Source organism: Aethalodelphis obliquidens, unplaced genomic scaffold (genome assembly GCF_003676395.1).
Source record: "Aethalodelphis obliquidens isolate GAN/ISIS:26980383/991018 unplaced genomic scaffold, ASM367639v1 scaffold21, whole genome shotgun sequence".
Lineage (NCBI taxonomy): Eukaryota > Metazoa > Chordata > Mammalia > Artiodactyla > Delphinidae > Aethalodelphis > Aethalodelphis obliquidens.
This window is the reverse complement of record NW_020837965.1, coordinates 18,367,225-18,389,656: the sequence shown is the minus strand read 5'-3', so window position 1 is coordinate 18,389,656 and position 22,432 is coordinate 18,367,225. Positions and strand designations below refer to the sequence as shown.

Sequence of the window (22,432 nt, the reverse complement as noted above, 5' to 3'; positions counted from 1 at the left end):
GTGGCATGTGGGATCTTCCCGGACCGGGGCACGAACCCATGTCCCCTACATCGGCAGGCGGATTCTCAACCACTGCGCCACCAGGGAAGCCCCAAATAGCCCTTTTAAATGAAATTACTTTTCATCTTAAGAAACTGACTATTTCATTTTTATCCCAAAGCTTTGAATAGCTAGCTTCCTGAGAGGTTCCCATACCAATACATCAGTTTGATAAACATTATACTATAGAATTTTCATGGGACAGACTGACTTCCTCACGTGACACGTTCTTAAAATAAGGGCTGTACTACAGAATAATCCATTGAAAGTTAATAATCTATCAATTTAATTATATCATTTTTGCCCCTATTTATAGGGTTAGCTTGAGTTACCTCTTCAGTTAATAAATTCTCTCAAAAAAGTAACTGTCTCACGTTTACTATTTTGAAAGTTAATTCCATTGCTTACACTTCTGTAATTAAACGGTAAAGACAGAAACAAATGTTATGTGTATCTATGTTTTTAGATTTAGATGCATGTCCAGACTCTGGGTATTTCTGATTATTTCAGTTAATGAAAGAAGAATTTACATTTCAGTAAAATAAAATTATACTAATTAATACTAAGTTATCAAATCACTTTATTAAAAAGTTCCTGGGGCTTCCCTGGTGGCGCAGTGGTTGGGAGTCCGCCTGCCAATGCAGGGGCGCGGGTTCGTGCCCCGGTCCGGGAGGATCCCACGTGCGGCGGAGCGGCCGGGTTCGTGGGCCATGGCCCCTGGGCCTGCGCGTCCGGAGCTTGTGCTCCGCAACTGGAGAGGCCACAACAGTGAGAGACCCGCATACCACAAAAAAAAAAAAAAAAAAAAAAAAGTTCCTTATGCAACATCTGGCAATGATCTCTAGGGAAAAAAAAAAAATCAAAGGACTCTTTCTGTTTTCCTCACCATCGACACCAAGTTACTTAACACATTAATAAATTAACTTCTCTCACTACAAATACATGCTCAAAAATTATGTGTCCTGAACTTCACATTCAGATTCATAAAAGTAATGATTTTTTTCTTGAATTTTATTTTATTTATTTTTTTATACAGCAGGTTCTTATTAGTCATCCATTTTATACACATCAGTGTATATACATGTCAGTCCGAATCTCCCAATTTATCACCATAAAAGTAATGATTTTCATTTGACATAACCTTATAAAAATATTATATACTCAACCAAAAGGTTTTGAAGACTATAAAGTATTTTAAGGTTTGACTTCACTAACCCAAATGTTTACTGTGTTAGAGTTCCAATATTGCCAAACAATCCATATAAGATCACACGCTAAAACAAAACAAACAAAAACCCGTAAGACACAATGTTACGTAATTGAAAAGCGCTAGGGATGTATATTCAGCCCTGGCTCTGCCACTTACCAAGAAGATCTTAAGCAAACACTTGAACATTTCTAGGTCTCGAGCTTCTGCAAAGTCCAACAGATCACTGAAGGCCCTTCTAGCCCTTTCAGGGCTAAGTTTCTATCAAATGTGACTTTCCCTATTATACCAACAAAGTTTTCCCAATTCTAATCACTTATAAAGAGTCTGGTGAACGAAGTACTCATTCATTATTAGCTGAACAGTATTTACTGAGTACCTAAAATGTAAGCTCTCTCATAGAGCTTATATCACCAGTAATAAAAGATTAATGTCTCAGTGCCCTCTGGAAGGAACTTTCATATCCAATTGGAGCATACATCAACCAAATCAGTTACTAATTCTTACTCCTCTAGCAGTGACAGAAATATTTTAACATATTGCTATCCCATCAAGCTAAGATAGTGAGGCTGTGATGAACACTGCAAGAAAGGCAAATGTCATGGCAAGAGGGACGCTTACTCTTTTCACGGTGGCCAGAACATCTTTATCTTTTTCTTGACAGAGGAGTTTTCTCACACACATTTCTAACTGTTGAAGTAGATGTTTATCTGCAGGGATCTTCAGGGTAGATTTCACTTTGGGCAACAAGTAGCAAAGTTTCATTCTGCAATAAATTGACAGTATTAACTTGTGAGTGAATTTAATAACTAAGAATGACAGTCACATGAAATTGAAAGAAAACTCAAGCTTTAGCTAGCCTGAGAATTTCTTATGCAACAAATGTCTATGGAGGGTCTATGATGAGTCAAGCGTTCATCATTCTGGGTGCTGAGATAACGCAGTGGAGAAAACCAACAAAATTCTCTGCTGTCACAGAGCTTACGTTCTAGTACACGGGTAGGGAGAGAGGATAAACAAATACGTAAAATGTCTGTCAAACAGTGGTAAATGCTGCAGAGAAAAATAAAGCAGGGAAAGACGACAAAGGAGTACAAGGAGGGGGATTACAAGTTCAAACCAGGTGGTCAGGAAGGCTTTTAGTCAAGATTTCACTGAAAAGATGACATTTAAGCAAAGAATGAAAGTAAATTAGGGACTAAGCCTTGTGACTATCTAGAGAAGAGCGGGGAGCTTGCCTTAGAAGTTGCCCCAAATTAACAAATTGGCCAGAACTGGCAAACTGGCTAGCACGGCTAGAACAGAGCAAAAACGAAATCAGCTGGAGGCCTCAGAGTGAAATAGGAGGCCAGTTCATCCGGGGCCTTGCAGCTCACGGTTTGGGGACTGGCTTTCATTTCGAGAGCAATGAGAAGCCACGGAGGGTTTTGCACAGCCGAGTGAAATGATGTGACTTAACGTTTGGAAAGTATCATCTGGCTACTGTATTGAGATTAGACTGTAGGTGATCAAGGACAAAAGGGACACGGGGTGGCAGGGGGCTCTTTCAGTAATTCAGGCAAGAGATGATCCGGCCACTCTCACCTGTCATGGCTTTCATTCTACCTGCACATTTCTAAAAGTGTTGAGCAAAGCCTTTCGTATCCAAAAGCCAGTTAGTATATGGTGTTGCTGGACCCATTCGTTAGGCTGGCAGCTGCCCAAGCAGGAGAGTGAGAACCAAGACAAACTGCTATACGATCATCTCTTACTCAGAAAAACCACCAAAATTCATAGAGCAATATTCATCTTCATCTGGTTTTTGAATTAACAGGTTGCTTTCCCTTAGAGTCAATGCTATGCTGTCAGTCACACTGACTCGAGTAGAGATGATTTCACTTCCTTTCAAATAATTTTTGGGAACTGCTTGATAAATGACAATTCAACACATTGGAAGCTATTTTTCTAGAATCACAACTTCAATTTGCAAAACGTTAACAGTGTGGTTGGATCCCTTAGTTATTCACCAAGAGGTAAATTCTAAAGAATTATCAACGGGGTCTTTCAATTTACTTTAAATCACTTTAAATTTGCTTTAAATCTCAAGTCAAGGAAACGTCAGCTCTAGTTTGTAGAGCACAGGTTAAGATGCACAAAATACTAAAGCCAATGCAGTGGTACTTTCTGTATTTTCTCACCCTAAAAATACAAAACAAAACCAATGTCTAGATGTGTCCCCCTTAAATAATGCTCACAGCATTCTTAGGCTGAACTTTTCAACATCTTCTGACAATTCTTCTTGGTATATTTTCTCTCAACAGCCATGCTATCAGTCTATGCTTATTGCCTGGCCAAGTCTTCCTGTTAAAAAGTATTAAATGGTTGCATGTTGTCTACAATGCACATCATTTTTTTATAAAACATACAAATATGTCACACAGCTTGAAACTAGCATGAAGCATGGCTGGCATGTGGAAGCTCAGCAGGGAGCTCTGGAGTTCTGTTCAGGAAGTCTTGGCCAACTGACTCTGTGTCTCCTACAGATGAGTTCCTCAAATTCAGAACAGAGGCATAGAGCACAAATACGAAATCTAATGGCTGAGGGTTTAAAATTCTCTTCAACTCATTATGCAATATACAAATAACTCAAACAGTATGCATGTGTGCTTAATGCCACTGAATTGTACAAAATAGTTAAAATGGTAAATTTTATGTTATGTATGTTTTACCACAATTAAAAAAAAATTAATATGCTTGTTTGGGGAGGAAAAAAAGGCAAAATACATTTATTCTTTTTTTCAGTTTCCAAGCAAGCCATTTTCAGGCCCGTTTCATTTAACTTCACAGTTATTTAATCAACTCCAATTACCATTTACTGGATTTTGAAAATGTGAGACAGCTAAAAGCCTTGGAAACAGCCTTACTTCTCTGAATAAATGGGCCTGTAAAAATGGGCAGATCTTCTCCAAGCCAACTTTCAACTATTTTTTTCCTTTAGTCTTAGAAGATAGAGATAAATTAATCACATCTACTCAATCTTCTCTTGATGCCAATGTGTGTATCCAAGTGGAGAAACCTGCCAGTCTGGCTGTGAGTACTGCTATCAGCCCAATAAACTAAAGACCTGAGACAGTGTTAAAAGATCACGCTTCCAGGTTCTACTGAGGCTCAGTTAAGTCTACCAAGAATTTCAAACCAAGTATAAATTCTTCACTTGATTATTTTTAGTTGACTAAGAAAATGCTTTGGCATATGTTCATCACAGTAGATACATAAAAAATACAATTTTTTCAAATATTTTCTTGGATTGGTACCATACCTCACATTTGCTACTGGATCATGTGTCAGTTCAATAGCAGGTAGAAAGAAATATTTACAGAAAAATGATTTGGAAAAGATCTCTATAATAAATTCACAGGTATCCAAAAATCGGAGTCTATTCCAATAACTTTTTCCTTGGCCCAGTTCTAGAAACAACAACAAAAAATTATAAGTTTAATTTTTCCTACATAAAATTTCATGTGAAAAAAATCGCTAAGTCCATGACAATCTTTTTTATATCCACAATTTGTTTAGCAAAAACAAGAGAAAAAAATCATATTATATACCCCCAAATTAATAGCACCTGAAAAAACAGAAAAAATGTATTAAACATTGCATTCAGTTCCATGAGCATTTATTAAATATTGAATGAACATATCTACTATTTTTTGATTACCCACCATGTACTAAGTACTTTATACATATTATCTCATTAAGTCCTGAAAGTCAATCCAATGGGATGAGAATAAATTTATTCCTCTTAAAAGGTAAGGATACTGAGATTCAGAGAGGTTAAAGCCACAGAGCTGGAAAGTACAGACCTAGAATTCAAATGCAGGTCTGTGTAACTTCAAAATCTTTAACCAATGAAATTAACTGTTTTCTTCTTCTCGTTTCCTTAAAAATGCTTTGAAGTAAAATCATATGTAAACACGGTATCACTGAAAATCATTCAGGTCAATGTTGAAAGGCTCATTTTCTCTCCCTTATTACAGAAATGTTCAAAAGCAAAATTCTTAATATTTAAAACCAAATAGAATCTCCATTCAAAATAAAACATTCTAAAGGTCAGGTCCTACCACTAAAAAAATGAAAACTGAATTAAAATGCAGTAAAAAAAGGACAATTAAAGTATATTGAGCATTTTTTTTTCTTAAATGGAATTTTATGTACTCGAATTTTTTGAAAAGTGGTGATCCATACTTAAAATGGTAAACTCCAATAACCAGAAAAATTCCATTACCTGCCTGTGCTGGATAACAGAGTTTAATAAAAGCATTAAGACACTACAGTCAAAGCAAGTACACAATAATTAACAAATTCACTAAGTATATATAGGTGCGCACCACTACTTCTAGAATTAACATTTTAACAAAAAGTTTTTGTCTTAATTTTAGCCCATAGCAAATTAAAATAAATTTGCATTTGTTAATTGACAATTTTTTAAGACATTATAAACCACCTCGGCTTACCAGATTCACATTCATGTGTACTATCAAGTCTATTCAAGGGAACAAAACTCACATTCTGTGATATTTAAAATAGGAACATAAAACAAATTATTAGATTCAAGGATAGCCTACTTATATATCTTAGTTCCAAATTGTATTAATCAGGATAGAAACTGGGCTTTCAACAATAAGTATACATATTTTAATTTCTCAAGTGTAGAAATTCACAAAAGGCAGCCTAGAGTAGTCACTACTCTCATTCTTCACAAATCTGATCCTGTCAAAGATTTCTAAAACAAGCCAAAAAAATTAGCCTACAAAACTCGAATGCAAATATATACCAACACTGGCCTAATTATTCATGGCAAAATGATACATAATATGTCAGATCTAACTAAGGCCAACCAGTTTGTTTACTTTCTATTTTTCAAAATGAGAGACAATGATTACTTACGTTCAATTAATTTTTGAATGACCTCGTGTCTCTGTTCTTGTTTACGATTATAACGTAGAAAAATGCATAGAGTTCGTGAAGCGGCCTTTTGGACAGGTAAGACATTCTTAAAGAAATAAGGAAGACAATTAAACCAGTCTAATAGTATATACTCTGAATAATTTGGCCCCATAAATCTATTTTAAGTTATTGACTAAAAGTAAAAGCAGTATTGCCTACCTCTCAAGTCACTGTGGAAGTGTCTTCATAATTTAATGTTACCATCGCTCAGGCAAATCAACTCATCTACTATCACACTACAAAGTTAATTCAATTTGGCAGTCATTTCCAAGTCATCCAGATTTGATTTATATTTGACTCTCATTTCCTTGCCACTTCATCTTAAGTGATATTCTCCCCAAATTAATCTCAACCACCTCTGGACCTTGTCACTCATTTATTCAACAAACATTTGTTAGAACATACCCTGTGTCAGGTATCTCACCAAAGATGTGCAACTTCTAAAATATAAACTCAGAGATCCCATGACCAGGTATATGTCAGATCCCTCTGGCTTAGTTCGGCCTCTTCCACCTCAATGCCATTCTTGGAGGTCCCCGGTCCATGACACAGATAAAGCTTAGAACCCAAGGGACAACATACCAATTACTCTTACCAGTGTTTTAAACTCCTTTGTCCTTTGAATTTCTGTCACACCACTGGGCAGAACCTTAATTCTAAATGAATTCAACCATTCATCTTTACTGGATTTGGGTTCAAATGATGTATTAGAGAAAAATCTCTCAATCAGATATACTGTATCCAGTATAGATTCATGTTCACCATCTTGACTTACATATAAATATTATAACAATCAATTCTTGACGATTCAGACTATTATACTAGGATCCTTGAAATTCAAGTAGGAAAAACTATACATTGCTCAGAGAGTACTGCCTGCTACCTCCTCTCATATTTTTTTTTTAAATCTTACTTTTAAATCAATCTTTTTTTTTTTTTTAAAGATGTTGGGGGTAGGAGTTTATTTATTTATTTATTTATTTTTGCTGTGTTGGGTCTTCCTTTCTGTGTGAGGGCTTTCTTTAGTTGTGGCAAGTGGGGGCCACTCTTCATCGCGGTGCGCGGGCCTCTCACTATCGCGGCCTCTTGTTGCGGAGCACAGGCTCCAGACGCGCAGGCTCAGTAGTTGTGGCTCACGGGCCTAGTTGCTCCGCGGCATGTGGGATCCTCCCAGACCAGGGCTCGAACCCATGTCCCCTGCATTAGCAGGCAGATTCTCAACCACTGCACCACCAGGGAAGCCCCTCCTCTCATATTTTATACAAGTTATTTCCATTCTATTGAGAACCATTTCATTAATCGAATATAAAAAAAGAATATTCACTATGAGTTAGAACAGAAAATTTAAGAAATGTACATAAACAGAAATATCAGTGGAATTACGGAAAATGAATTTTAGATAAATGAACTAAATAAAAGGATGTTACTCTTTTCTTTCATTTTTTGTATACTAATAGAATTTCAAATGCATAAACACTAGTCATTTGAAATAAAAATAGTTTAAAATACGTGTATTTTATACGTCACAGTATAAGGTAATGTCTTTTGGGCCAGAAATCAAAGATAAAAGTAATTATATCAAAACAAGTAAAAGCCAGTTTAAAGAAGTCGTGACCACTTAAGCATGCGAATAATGACTGTAATTGATTAAAACATTATTTAATATAAAATGATGAGTCTAAAAGAAAGAGACAAAAACAAAATTCATTCATCATCATTGGAAGTGGCTACTGCACCACTTCAGAGTTTTCCTAACTCCGAAAATTGATAATTAGAGGGAAAGAAATAAGAATTTACCCTCTCTTTACATTAGGAAATATATTTTAGGGTAAATAAATTACCCAAGTAGATGTAAAAAAAAAGGCATTTCTCCTGAGAAGAATGCCATCAACAATGTAGAAGAAAAGACAGAATTTAAAAAATCATTTTTCTGCAAGTTATAATGAAATAACTGATCAGGCAAGGATCATCATTGGATGCTAAAACTAATGGGTAAAAGCTTGGTGGGAAACTGGGTATTCCGAGTGTTGAAGTGTCCGCTTCAGATTGTGACGCAGATCACAAGAGAGAAAACACAATTTTGCAGTAGGCTAACAGAGCTGTCCCCATCTGCACAACCACTCCTAGCTCACTTACAGAGGGACAGCCGTCCAGACACAATGCAACATAAAATACACAGCAGCATTTATGAAGTATTCTTGCCAAAAACGTTTAACCTAAGACTCGGCAAGCCCTTATCAAACCTCCAGTTTAGAAGAAATATGGAGAAGAGATAAACAAGTTAATCCATGAAGACATTCTACAGAACTGACTAAGTCTCTTCCTCAATTCAATGTCATGAAAAAGTGGGGAAGGGCGAAGAGGGAATCTGTTCTGCATTAAAAGAGAACTAAGAGATGTAACCACCTAAGGCAATGTATAGATCTTACTTGGATCCTATACGGAATAAAACAACTGTCACACATATTTGGGGCACAATTGGTAAATTTTAATATGAACTTTAAATGACATTAAAGATAATTGTTCATTTTGTCAAATGTAATAATTGTATCATAGTTATATAGGGCAATGTCCTTTTTTAGAGATGAATACTGAAATGTTTAGAAATAAAAATACAATGATATCTATAATTAAAATTTTTCAGCACGATGAAATAGAAAATACGTCAGAATGTTGACAACTGTTAAACCTAGGTGATGGGTGTGTGAGGGTTCATTATAGTATTTTCTCTGCCTTTCTGCGTTTTAAATTTTTTTCATAACTAAAGCAGGAAAAAATGTTAGTTTCTGTCATTCCTCTACTCAAAACCTTCCAAAGCCTTCCCCTGTATCACAGAATACAATCTACGCTCTACCTCATGGCCTTCAAGCACCTGCGTGTTGTGGGCCCAGCGACCTCTCCAGCCTCATCTCTCGCTAACAACCGCCACACGGGCTTCCTTGCTGCTCCTCACACAACCAAGCACACGCCGTATCACACCTTTGCGTCCACTCTTCCCTTTGCGGGGACCACCTGTCCTTCAGACCTCCACATGGTCACTCCCTTACTTGGTCCAAGCCTCTGCACAAAGCATATTTAATCAGAAAGGGCTTTTTCCTGACCACTATATTCACAATACCATCCTACGACCCTCCATCACTTTCTTCCCCTCTACCCTGGTTTTTAATTCCTCCTTGTACTTTTCATCCCTGGTGTATGATGTATGTATTATATGTGTTTATTTTCTGTCTCTAATAGAATTTAAAGTTCTATGAGAACAGGTCCTTTGTCTTTTCATTCACTACTGTGCTCCTAGCATCTAGAATAGTACTCAGCACATAGTAAGTGCTCAATAAATTTTGTTAAATGAATGAATATTACGACCATTAGATACGGAACTAAAAATATAATCTTTTCTCCAGGGAATATTGAAACAGAATATAAGTGTCTTTTTTGATCATGGAAAATGTGCTATAGTGAATCACGTATTTCTTTTTAAGTGTGGAATTACCTCCTTGTAAAAGAAAACATAAAGCAGATCCCTCAGGCTTGAAAGTATTTTGTTCACACTATGTTATAAATCATTTCTCTTTCCTGATAAGGGAAAGTACAAATATGGAATAATTATGTATTCTTAGCTTTCTAAACACAAAGACACTTACTAAGTAATCAGGTTGAGACAATTAAGATCAAGATCACCTGTTAATATATTTATTTTATTTTACTATTTATCACTTCCCACATGACCACCATGTAAGAATGCAAGGTCCTTTAGAACAGGATTCTGTCTGTCTTATTCACCCTATATCCCCAGCTCTTAGAACAGTGCCTGACACAGCAGACTCGAATAATTAACTGCTGAATACAGCAATTAATAAATTCTGCTTGATTTCATGTGAAATTTTCTATGTGGTGCATTCACACATTATCCTCTGAGAAGGAACTTATTTTTGTCAATATCAATTTTTAAGATTATTACATCTATAAAATAACCTTCAACCCCTAGACTTTGCTTTGATACATGAAACAAACTTCATGTAGAGGTGTTAGGTCATAAGATATATGCCTTTTTCCTTTTTTTTTTTAGTTAAGTTGTAAATGACACCAATAATGTCATTTTTTTCCTCTTTGAAGCTAAACCTGATTTGGGGTTTTTGAGATGGCTACTAGATTTTGTTATCTCACTTTTTTTGAGAACAATAAGAATTCAAAGTACTTTTTTAATAGTTTCTAAAACATATACATTATGCAGAACTTTTTTATACTTCAAAAAATGGTAGTAGGATGTCATATTCAATGTATAGTGAACTGAGGGTTAAACAATCCTCTCTGGAAATTTTAAGGAAAAAGGTAGACAACTTACTCTATGGGGAAATTTGAATACAAGTCTTTTTTTTCCCCCCTACTTTGACTCTAATTTTGAGGTTATCCATAGTAGGGCATCCGTGTTTTTTGTATACATTTTATTTGTAACAAGTCACTGTTCAGGTACTATAAAAGAAAAAGAACCCAAACTAGTATTAAGGGGCTTAAGGGATACCCTTAAGGCAACAGGGCACAGCTGAGGCCATGAGACATGAAAGGTGTACATGAGAGCAAAAGGCACTTTGCAGTTGAGATCACTGACTCCTGCCAACCTCTCCCTTGAGAACGGTATCAAGCTTGCAGTGCATGTGTTTACACTCTCCCTGTGCATCCCTCTCTCCAGCTAGGCAGAAGCTGATGAAAAGGAGAACCGGTGGGGAAGCAAAGGTAACACCCCTCCAGGCAGAAGGGCATGAACTGAGTGTGTCGTTCTATTTCAAGAATGTGGATAATTTGGTTAATCCCAAAACAGAAGCAAGTTCAAGAGAAAGTCAGATAACAGGTATTGGGCTCACATTTGTCATCACGATTGTGAACATTCTTTGCAAGAAACGGTAATAAATCTGATCACTTGATATGACGTGCGGCAGACAGGCGTATTTCTGGAGCAGCTTCTCGTGAGTTCTCCACTTTAAAGAGGCTGCAGCTCGCTGCTCAGCAGCTGTGAGAGCTGGAATCAAGTCAGGGAGAGATGATAACTAAAGAAGAAAACACATCAAGAGAATCAAAGATAATTGAAGAAATCAGTTTCAGCACTCAGCCAAATTATTCAGTCTTACAATACACCGGGGAGGGGGAACTCTTAACCTTTTCGGAAATTAGGAGGCATCTTAGTTGTCACAGGGAAGTAAATATTTATTAAAATCAAATACTTAAAAAAAAATCTATATATAAAATTTACGATTACTGGAAACAAAATTTTGAAAGAGACTGGGATTCACAACCCTTCTAAAGTAAAATGTATTCTATTTCACTGTCAGCAGACTTTGACCTTCTAAATTCCTACCTTTCTGTCCTCAACAGTTGCTATTCTTTGCAGTAATAATAAATGCTAATAAGAACTGAAAATATGAATGTAAACTCCAAGGACAATAAATAAGGACTGTGGTAATGTAAGAATGGTAGAGGACAAATGTAAAATAGATAGCTAGTAGGAAGAGCTGCATCTCACGGGGAGATCAGCTCCGTGCTTTGTGACCACCTAGAGGGGTGGGATAGGGAGGGTGGGAGGGAGACGCAAGAGGGAGGGGATATGGGGATATATGTATATGTATAGCTGATTCACTTTGTTAAATAGCAGAAACTAACACACTATTGTAAAGCAATTATACTCCAATAAAGATGTTTAAAAAAAAAAGGGAATGGTAGAGGAAATTCAAGCTGTTCAAACTCTAGCAGACATTTACTGAGCACCTACTATGTGGCAAGCACTATTTTAAATGTTTTTCATACACTTCTGTTGATTCCTCACAACTCTGCAGAGTAAGGTAGGCCATATAATGTCCAGAAACTTTTTTGATACATGGGATTTACCTTATTTTCTTGAACACTGCTTTCTCCACCAGTAGACATAAGTTCCAGGATTTCTGGAAGATGATCTATGAGAGCATCTAGTACCTTTTAACAAAGATATTGATTACTCTTCTTGTGATGGCTGTTTTTCTAATCTTAGATTAATCAACATGCCAATTTCTACACAGAAATAGTATGAGTTACCAAACAGCATTTTGGGGGTTTCTATTTTCTTGCTCTGTCATCTTCTTGCTGCAAAGTCTTAGAAACAAAATTAGCTACCTTGATCAAACTACCTTTGAAAAGAGATTAGTATGTCTGCCTCTTGATAATATTCAAATCGTCTAGATCTGAGACAGCCTGACAACATGCTCAAAACTGCCTCCCAACTTTTGAAAAGCAGTTTAAGTCAGACGACACCTTCAGTGATGTCTAATGTTGAGGAGTTGAGACTTGGCAAGTAGCAGTCATTTGGGTGAATAGGATATAGTAGATAAAGCATCAAAATAAAGTATTCCAAAGCCTCCACAAGTATACTCCCCAAACAATGCTAGGAGAAACAAAAAGATATAAAATGTGATATAACATATGATCACAAGTATGTAAAATTTTAAAAACTTTATATAGAAAAAATAGAAAATGAAAAAATATAAGACAAGAGAAACAGTGATCAGAACTAAAAGTATTCTTTTGTCTGTCTACTTTTTGACCTTTCCAAAATTTTCCATAACAAACAAATATACATGTATATTTTAAAACCTACTATTTTAAAAAGATATTCCCAATTTCTAGTCTATGATACAGTGGCATATCGACTTGAAGCTTCTGGGGCTAGTCAGCTATTAGAATTCATGCAATTCCCAAGAAGCAGGAAAATAAAAGAAAAAAGGCATTGACATATTCAAACTTAATATAAAAGAAGTAAAAAGCAAAGTAAGAAGGTATTACCTCCAATGATTCATCTTGTAATAATGTTATTAGTTCTTTATGTATTAAATACACTCCAGAATTCAGAAGTTTAGAAACCTAGAATGGAGCAATAAAGTCTCTCAGATTTGAGACTACTAGACATATAAAGGTTATAAAAACAATTTTTAAAAGAGTAATCCCTGTTAGATTTTCTTCTAAAATGAGACTTGTTTACAACACAACTATAAAATTAGATTTCTAGAAAAATTACTTGCATACGTAAGCTTTTCAGTCTGCTTCCTAACACACTGGAGTGTGTGAACATATGAGGGTCGGGAGTGTAGAAGAATGGATTTATCAGTCATAACTTCCCTCTCACAAGCACTAATAAGCCCATGGATGCCTGTAGTTCACATTTTAAAGTCTTAGAGCAGCCAACAGGGTCTTTCAAGGGAGCCCAGCCATGGGAGCATTCATCTCGGTTCAGAGCTCCCAGAGGGGACAAATTCTACTGAAGGCCAGTAGCCACATAGGGATAGAGAAAACTCCTAAGCAAGCAAAACTTCGAAGACTTTTCCCATCAAAGACTTCAATCAGCAAGAGAGGAGTTGGGAGTTGGGAGAATCTAGACTAAACCAACTCCTTTGTGAACTGTTTTTTTTTTTTTTCCCTGTAGACAAGCAACAGTAAAAATCTGCAATGGTAGATTCACCAGTTTCTACTTCACCTTTAAGTTTTTGGGTTATTTTTTCCCACATACTGGGTTTCTGAGTAAGGTCTTACTTGAAAAAGGGGTTCCTAGACAAAGAAGGTGTTTTAAAAGTCTTTGCTCTACAGGGTTGTTTTTGACTTTTTGAAAGTATTTTCAAAATATTATTTTTCTGAAAAACAAGAATAAACTCAGAACATACTAAAGTAATTATCAGAATCCAACAATAATACTGTTAAGGAAATTTAAATCCACCAGTGGAATTTCATTATTTAAAAGGACAAACCTAGACTAACCATTCATTTATGAAGTATCATCTTAACCTACCTACATGGTATGATTGTCAGAATACAGAAATTAGCCACCCAGCAAATAGCTAAATCAATGATTTCCAAACTCACTTCTACTGGTGAAATATTTTTGTGTACATATTTCAATTTTTTTTCTATGGTGCTAACACATTGTGTCCACTTATAGTGGACATAAATAAAATGAAATATTAAAGGTATGAGATAAAAGTAAACATAAATAGAAACTCTCGTATTGCATAAATATTGCTTTCTCAGACTCTAATCTCATGCAATCATCTCTGGAGACCACCAATCTAGACAAATACAAGCGTGCATGGTAACCATGCCTAGATACCCACTTAATACATATTAGAGACAAGTAGTTCACTCAGCCAGCCAGTGCCCTCTGCCCTCTCTCCTCCTCCAAAAGCATATTCCTATATGCATATTTACAAAGATGACTTAATTGTTCAACACTGAATTATTTTAATTAATTACACCATTTAAAGGGAATATTTTCTGGACTTTGCAGAATGAACATTCATTTCATTCACACCAGAAAAAAAATGTTATTCAAAAGAAGCAAAGCCTATCATTCAATAGCCAAGAGTCTTAAGTAACGTTTCTAATGCTGCTATGGATATCCTTTGCACTTTCAGCTAATCTGCCAATGCTCTGAACACAGTGCAAGGAAGGGGATGAAATATTCTCACTGAGAATAAGAATATTTATTATACCTCTCATAAAAGAAGGGAATACTTTATTAACCCACACAGATATTTTTATGTGACAGTCCTAAAGTTGGCAAGTTATAGGTTATACATGTTTACTGCAGTTATAGCAACATGTACTTACTGCAATCACTCGAGAAACATGCCCTAAATTTCAATCTCAAGGGTTAAGAAGTTAATTATATTCATCATAAAGTTTAAATTCACTTTTGCTCTTACAATATGGAGAGTTGTTGTAACAGCTGAATCTAAAAGCTGTGCTCACGAAACATGATCCATTTGCAGTAAAAACCATAAATTTAAATAATCTATCTCTCAATTTTCCATGTGTACTCGAGTTCTTAAGTTTAGGTGTAAAGCTAAATATAAACATTATAAAGCATATAAAAACTGATTTTACTTCCAGATCTGTAACAGCCACATCCATACCACAATGTCTGGCTTAAAGTAAGGATTTACTAGAGATATACTGAACGAATGGATTAATACCTGTTAAACGAATATAACGTATTTATGTAAATGAATTCTGTGTAACATTCTAAAGAGAATTACGGGAATTTTTCAATATTTAGGACTAGAATATGAGAGCGATATGGAGCCTGTATCTTTTAATAAATCTGTAAACAGATGTGTACAAAATATCAAAAAATCATATACTACATGTAGGTAGAATTAACAACAAATGTAAAGTGGTATCACTTTTTCAGACTTACTTCATGAAAGCAAATAGCAATAGTGTATCTGACTGGTACTTCAGGGTCATGACAAAGGCAGAAGAATGTAGAATAGAGATCCATGTGGAAATTTTTAGGATCAACAAAAACAATCATGGCCTGGTGGAGGTGGGAGGGAGAAGATGAGTGGGAAGGAGAGAAAAACATGCATCAACACCTCTTATTATAATCATGTCACTTAAACTGAATCATGTCCTCTGAATCATAATTTAGTTATAAGCCATATTTGGAAGATCCAAATGCATGCATATAATTCTAATATATATACTTACACAGAGATAAATATAAATTAACCAACATACACCAGACATAATGTGATGTAGCAAGTGTCAAATATGGCATTATTTTTCAATGCAATCTATTCACGTTTTTAAGTTAAAATTAAAACGTTTAGCCAATACAAATGTATAATTTATTACCGGAAAGTTATAAGCACAGTTCTTCCGTACTGAAATATATTTCTTCTCCTGCTCTAAGATTTGGGGTGGAATCTGGTTTTCATTGTGTCCATTTTCCTGTTGCAAACCCAATGTACAAAGTTTCTTATAAAACTCCAAAAATCTCAAGTGTTGATCTGGAGTAAATATTCCTAAAACAAATGCAAAACCTTTGCTCAACATTTTAATTGAAAACAATAATTAAAAAGGGAAAAGCAAAGTGCAATAAAAATAACTGGAACCAAATATTTAAATAAATGGTTGGAAATCATAAATAAAAGCAACAATGAAAAAAGAATAACTATTGTGAAGAAATCTAATGGTTCTTCACCTTATGTTAATTTTAATAATATTTTCATTTTAATTTCGATAGTATAAAACTATGCAACACAGGAATTACATCTGCATTAATTTCTGCAGCATGTACCATTGTATATACCACTAATGAGTCACTACAATAATAATATGGCAGCCATTATTGCTATTTACTTATGGTAAATATGCTAAAGTTGCCTACAGAAAAGACATGCACATATGTCTGCAGAGAAGGAGCTTAAAAATGGAATCTGAGAGAATTCCCTGGCAGTCCAGTGGTTAAGACTTGGCACTTGCACTGCTGTGGGCCCAGGTTCAATCCCTGGTCAGGAAACTAAGATCCCAGAAGTGGTAAGGCCCAGCCAAAAAAAAAAAAAACAAAGGAATCTGAAAGACGGTGAAGTAAACTCAAAATAATTTTGGTCAATGGAATGCACTGGTTCCACATTCACATACCGTCTTAGGAAGCTAGTAACTCAACATATATTGCAATAATTTTTTTCAACAGTCTATTAAAAGTCCACAATCTGCATAAAAATATGTTTTCTATGCTAGATTGTTATAATTTAATTAATGCTTACATTATTTTAGTAAGCTAAGAACTGAGTAATATGTTCAGAATGCCAAGAGTTACAGGTATTATTCTGCATTCTAAGCTGAACTGCTCATGTGATATATTAATTATTCTACAAAAAGTTAGTAAGAGTATACTTACTATGCACAATAGTTAATATACCTGAGCTTCTATTATCATATACCAACTAATACATAAAGATAAAATATTCAGAAATTTAAAAGGCTATGCCTACTTCACTCTGCCATTGTTTTGGTTTTTTTTTTTAATAGTTTATTTTATTTATTTATTTATTTTTGGCTGCATTGGGTCTTTATTGCTGTGCGTGGGCTTTCTCTAGCAGCGGTGAGCAGGGGCTACTCTTCACTGTGGTGCACAGGCTTCTCATTGCAGTGTCTTCTCTTGTTGCGAAGCAGGGACTCTAGGTGTGTGGGCTTCAGTAGTTGTGGCACACGGGCTCAGCAGCTGTGGCTCGCGGGCTCTAGAGCACAGATTCAGTAGTTGTGGTGCATGGGCTTAGTTGCTCCGTGGCATGTGAGATCTTCCCAGACCAGGGCTCGAACCTGTGTCGCCTGCGTTAGTAGGCAGATTCCTAACCACTGCGTCACCAGGGAAGCCCCTGCGATTGTTCTTTCATATAGGTTCTACGAGTGAAAAAGTCATTTCTAACTGTGTTCTAAATTATGCTATCAAAATTCTAAGATCTCTTAAGATTTTACACACTTAAAGGGTAGGCTTTACAACTGAAGAGCTAAAGTTTTGTGGCTAAAAGAAAAGGGAAAAATTATCTATAATCTTGACATTCTTAGGACATAGCATACCATACAGTCCATGGCATAGTTTTCCTAAATGGAAAGATAAGGAAATAAGAATTGATTCATCTGCTTTGAAAGATTTTTCACAAAACGATTTCACTAAGGGAAGTATAGTTTGACTTCTGTCATCTGAAAAACAAGAATAAAACATAGTTTAGATCCAGTTGCCCACACTGCACATGTAGAAATTAATGCATATACACAAATTCCAGAAAGAAAAATTACTATGTTAGTCTCAGAGTAACAGAAAATATCTGAAAACAATGATGATGGAGGGATGACTTAACGAATAGGTGAGAGATAAGTGGGAAACATCAAAAACTTTTATGCCAGGCTAAGAGGTTTGGACTTGACACCACAGGCCATAGGGAATAAACTATAGAGTGACTACAAATTAAAAAGCTAAGATGATTGAGGTTTTGAGTCTGAATAACTACAAGAATGCTAATACTACTAGTATAAATAGATGAGTAGCAGGAATTCTCTTCTGCATACATCTCACACCATGCTGCATTTTGTCATTTCATTTTTGATTGAAAGTAAGTTAGCTTATATTACATTCTGTATAATGAATTTCTTCGCTTTTCCTTCCTATACAACTCTTTTTTAAAAAGTGAATTCATTCTTTGAGTATGCCTGCTTAGGTCATAAGTTTCTGATATCAACAATATTTAAGTTTTGATTCCAAATGCTCCCTGAATTTCCCACAGTTCTCTTAAACTTTCAGAAATAAATCACTACTTTATTAAGGGTCTGACAATACTAAGTAAAACCCTGTAACAGGTTTATTGGTATTATTATTATTACTGTTATTATTATCAACACATTTCAGTACCATACCCACTGTTTTTACTAAATAACATTCATTCGACATTTATTGAATTTCTCAGACAACAAGCATTAACAGAAGTAGAAAGATGAATAAAAAGTTCTCTGAACTTGAGAAACTCAGACCAGCAAAGAAGTCAAACACAAAAAATATCATAAGACAATGTGATCACTATTTTAATAGTTAGTATAAGGCAGGAGTCTGCAAACTATTTTTGCAAATATTCTAGGCTTTGTAGTTTATCTGTCCCAAGTATTCAACTCTGTCACTTTGGCACAAAACAGCTACAGACAATACATAAACAAATGGGAGTGGCTATGTTCCGATAAGCTCTATTTACAAAAACTGGTGGCAGCAGGATTTATCCTAGAAGCCATAGTTTGCCAACCCCTGGTATAAAGGGATTTAGAAGATGTCAGAGAAGACACTGTTTTGAACCGGGCACTGAAAAGAAACAGCTGGCTAGGAGAAAAATAGAGGGAAGAGTGAAAAAGGAGAACATGAAAAGGCTAGAGGTTGAAAGAATTTGGTATGCCAAGATAACGGCAAATGCGGCTGGAGCACCAGATGCCAGAGGAGTGGGAAAGAACAGGAAGAAATAAAGCCATGAACACAGGTTAGGACAGATCTGTGATAACCGAGTGAGGGACAGGAAAAGCCCCAGATCAGAGATGATGCCCATGTTTCTAGTTTGGATGCCTAAGGGTGCCCCATTATTAGGACAAAGAGATTCATTTGTTCACTTATCAGATACTGCTGTTGCTACTCCTCTGGTTCATTCAATGGCCTAAATTATTATTCTGTAACATCCATACATCGTAATTGTCCACATTGCAATAATCTTTAAGAGGGTCTCCTAGTTCAGTTAAAATATTATTAATCCAAAGTAATCCTACAGGGGCTTCCCTGGTGGCACAGTGATTAAGAAACTGCCTGCCAATGCAGGGGACACGAGTTTGAGCCCTGGTCCGGGAAGATCCCACATGCTGCGGAGCAAGTAAGCCCATGCGCCACACTACTGAGCCTGTGCTCTAGAGCCCGTGAGCCACAACTACTAAGCCCGTGCGCCACAACTACTGAGCCCGTGCTCCACAACAAGAGAAGCCACCGTAATGAGAAGCCCGCACACCGCAACAAAGAGTAGCCCCCCTGCTCTCTGCAACTAGAGAAAGCCCATACACAGCAATGAAGACCCAATGCAGCCAAAAGTAAAATAAATAAATTTAAAAACAAAAACAAAGGAATCCTACAATTACACAATAGTGTTTTGCATCTGAGTACTTGACATTTGCCCTTCCAAATGTCACCCTGACAAAATAGTTAATTTGCACTGAACTAATGTCTAACATTGGTTAAGAATCTAGTCACACACTCAGTAGAGCAACTAATTTAATTGTCTTTGTGATTTTATTTGCACAACACTAAGAAACACCTCCTTACCCATTCCCACCCAAATATCCCATCCCAGATTTCTCCTCCTGTGGCCATGAAATTTCCAGCATTAAAATATTAAGTAGAGGAAGCTGATTTAGGTATCGCTTTAGTCAAGATCTGTCTTAGGGTCAATTAGTTGAGCAAGTTAAAAACTAATCACCAACCCAAATTCTTAGCCCTACATACTAGTCAGTTAAATGTTGATGAAAGGAAAGAGAAGGGTAGGAAATATTCAACAACACCAGGTGCCAGGAGGGGAAAAGTGGCAGCAGAGAAGGCACCAAAAGAGAAAGGACCATAACCGAGAGAGAAGAAGGGAAGCCTAACATTTATCATGAAAGTTAACATAAGAAACTCCATCCTGCAGCTACCTTTACTCCTTACTAGTGATACAAAACACGGAAAAACAATGCTTTCAGAAGCAAAGATGTGTCCACATGAAGATTTACCTGTATCAAATATGTCGAGCAGATTAACCAAAGTTTCAAAAGCTGCAAGCCGCACACTGCTGCCTTCATCCCTAGAAAGTTCTATTAATTCAGGGAGCACCACACTTTTTGTAAGTTCTGTCCTGCACAATAAGCAATAGAAGAAAATAAATCAAACCAATACATTTTTATCAAGAACTTACTAAGACCAAGTCACTGAGCTAAGTGTTACAGAAAATAGGAAAAATCGTAAGGATATGGCTCCTGCTGTCTGGAAGCTCGCAGTCTGGCTGGGAAAGCATGATAGTATGAATACAAGAAACATCGATAGCAATTGCATATTTACTTAGGCAACTTATGGTAGTTGCTCAATATACTCATTAAGTGAAGGTATTGTTCTGACAACTAACATGGTTGAACAATAAGACTGAATAAATGTTTATTAGCCACTTGTACTTCTTCTTTATGAAGTATATGCTCATTTTCTTTGCCCACTTGCCATATTATAAAAGTTGAGGGGAAATAAGGCATTATGGGGGACTTACATGTATGATACAAATATTTTCCCTTTTTCATTAGTTCCTCTTAGCAAACTGGATTATAGGTAATTTTTTTCAGGAAGTGGGTGTAGATTGCATATTGCCTAAACTAATATATCTATAAGAATATCTTTATCTTCCCTCACATGTAAATTCTGCCCCAGCCAGACATATATGGAATAGAAGTCTAAGGATCTAAGGATCTAAAGATCCTAATATCTGTATAAGTCCAGTTTTATCAGTCTAGATGCTAGTAACTACAACCTAACCCTTTCATGATGTCAAAAGGGGGTAAAATACAGGGTCAGGAATAACAGGATGAACGAAATAAGCAAGCTTGCCCAGAGAGCCATCCAGGAATTCTGGGGTCTGGCTGTGTGATTTGGAGTCATCTGATGGTAGCTGTCTGCTTCAGCTTAAATACTGATGATGATTCTGAGTTCTATGGTCAGCCAGGACAGCACAATCAATTCGAGGAACCCTCTCCTTTGTGCCTTCTCCACTGACCTGTTCTAAGGAGACTGGGTCTGAAGAAACACTGGGGACCTACGCATCTCCAGCTCTCTTTTCACAAGACAAGTTGCCTCTAGAGTTCTGGCTTGGCCCTTCCCTACATGCTCCCCCTTCATCAACAGACTTCCAATCTGACAAAAGACAAAAATAAGGGCAGAGGACAAGAACCAACCATCAATCCCATTATATCTGAATTTTACAATCTGCGTCTGACAAAGGCCATCATGGGTCTGCTTTTTGTCACTATATGTTAGTTTGTATTTGACACACTGTATATATCCTTTTGTGTCTGATTTATTTCTCTTAACATACTGATTTTGAGATTCATCCATGATATAATATCACATGTATCAGTACTCCATTCCTTTTTATTGCTGAATAGTATTCCATTGTACGGACAGGCCACATTTTATTTTTCCATTCACCTGTGGCTAGACATTTGGATTGTTCCGGTTTTAGGTAAAACAAATAAAGCTGCTATAAACTTGTGTATATAAAACAATTCTTGTTGTTGACATATATTTTCACTTCTCTTGGGTAAACACTTTATAGTACAATAGCTGGGTCATATGGAAGATATACGTTTAACTGTTAAGTAAATGCCAATCAGTTTTCCAAAGTGGGTTCCACCATTTTACACTTCCACCAGCAGTGTATTAGAGTTCCAGCTGTTCCAAATCCTCATCAATATTTGATTCTGACAGGCTTTTTACCTACACATTCTAGTTAGTGTGTAGTAGTATCTCACTGTGGTGTTAATTTGCATTCCATTTATGACTAATGATGTTGAATACATTTTCATGTGCTTTTTCATCATGTGTTATATCTTCCTTTATGACATATCTGTTCAAACATACTAATCATTCCTTAACTGGATTGTTTGTAAGAGTTCTGTATAGGGCTTCCCTGGTGGCGCAGTGGTTGAGAGTCCGCCTGCCGATGCAGGGGACACGGGTTCATGCCCCGGTCCAGGAAGATCCCACATGCCACGGAGCAGCTGTGCCCGTGAGCATGGCCGCTGGGCCTGCGCGTCCGGAGCCTGTGCTCTGCAACGGGAGAGGCCACAACAGTGAGAGGCCCGCATACC

At 36.4% G+C, this 22,432-nt stretch overlaps 1 protein-coding gene across 3 annotated transcripts in view; it reads right to left on the bottom strand.

Moving 5' to 3' along the window:
• The window catches only part of PPP4R4 (protein phosphatase 4 regulatory subunit 4), a 120,608-nt gene that overhangs the window by 21,905 nt on the left and 76,271 nt on the right, over nucleotides 1-22,432 (bottom strand). For all 3 annotated transcript variants that reach the window (XM_027120456.1, XM_027120455.1, XM_027120454.1), the window contains 10 exons: nucleotides 20,315-20,436; nucleotides 17,609-17,731; nucleotides 15,881-16,050; nucleotides 15,441-15,560; nucleotides 13,037-13,114; nucleotides 12,110-12,193; nucleotides 11,092-11,274; nucleotides 6,173-6,278; nucleotides 4,545-4,692; nucleotides 1,868-2,012 (listed from right to left, as the gene is read on the bottom strand). In XM_027120456.1, coding sequence (XP_026976257.1) covers nucleotides 1,868-2,012; nucleotides 4,545-4,692; nucleotides 6,173-6,278; nucleotides 11,092-11,274; nucleotides 12,110-12,193; nucleotides 13,037-13,114; nucleotides 15,441-15,560; nucleotides 15,881-16,050; nucleotides 17,609-17,731; nucleotides 20,315-20,436 — 1,279 coding nt within the window. The remainder of the gene's footprint in view (nucleotides 1-1,867; nucleotides 2,013-4,544; nucleotides 4,693-6,172; nucleotides 6,279-11,091; nucleotides 11,275-12,109; nucleotides 12,194-13,036; nucleotides 13,115-15,440; nucleotides 15,561-15,880; nucleotides 16,051-17,608; nucleotides 17,732-20,314; nucleotides 20,437-22,432) is intronic.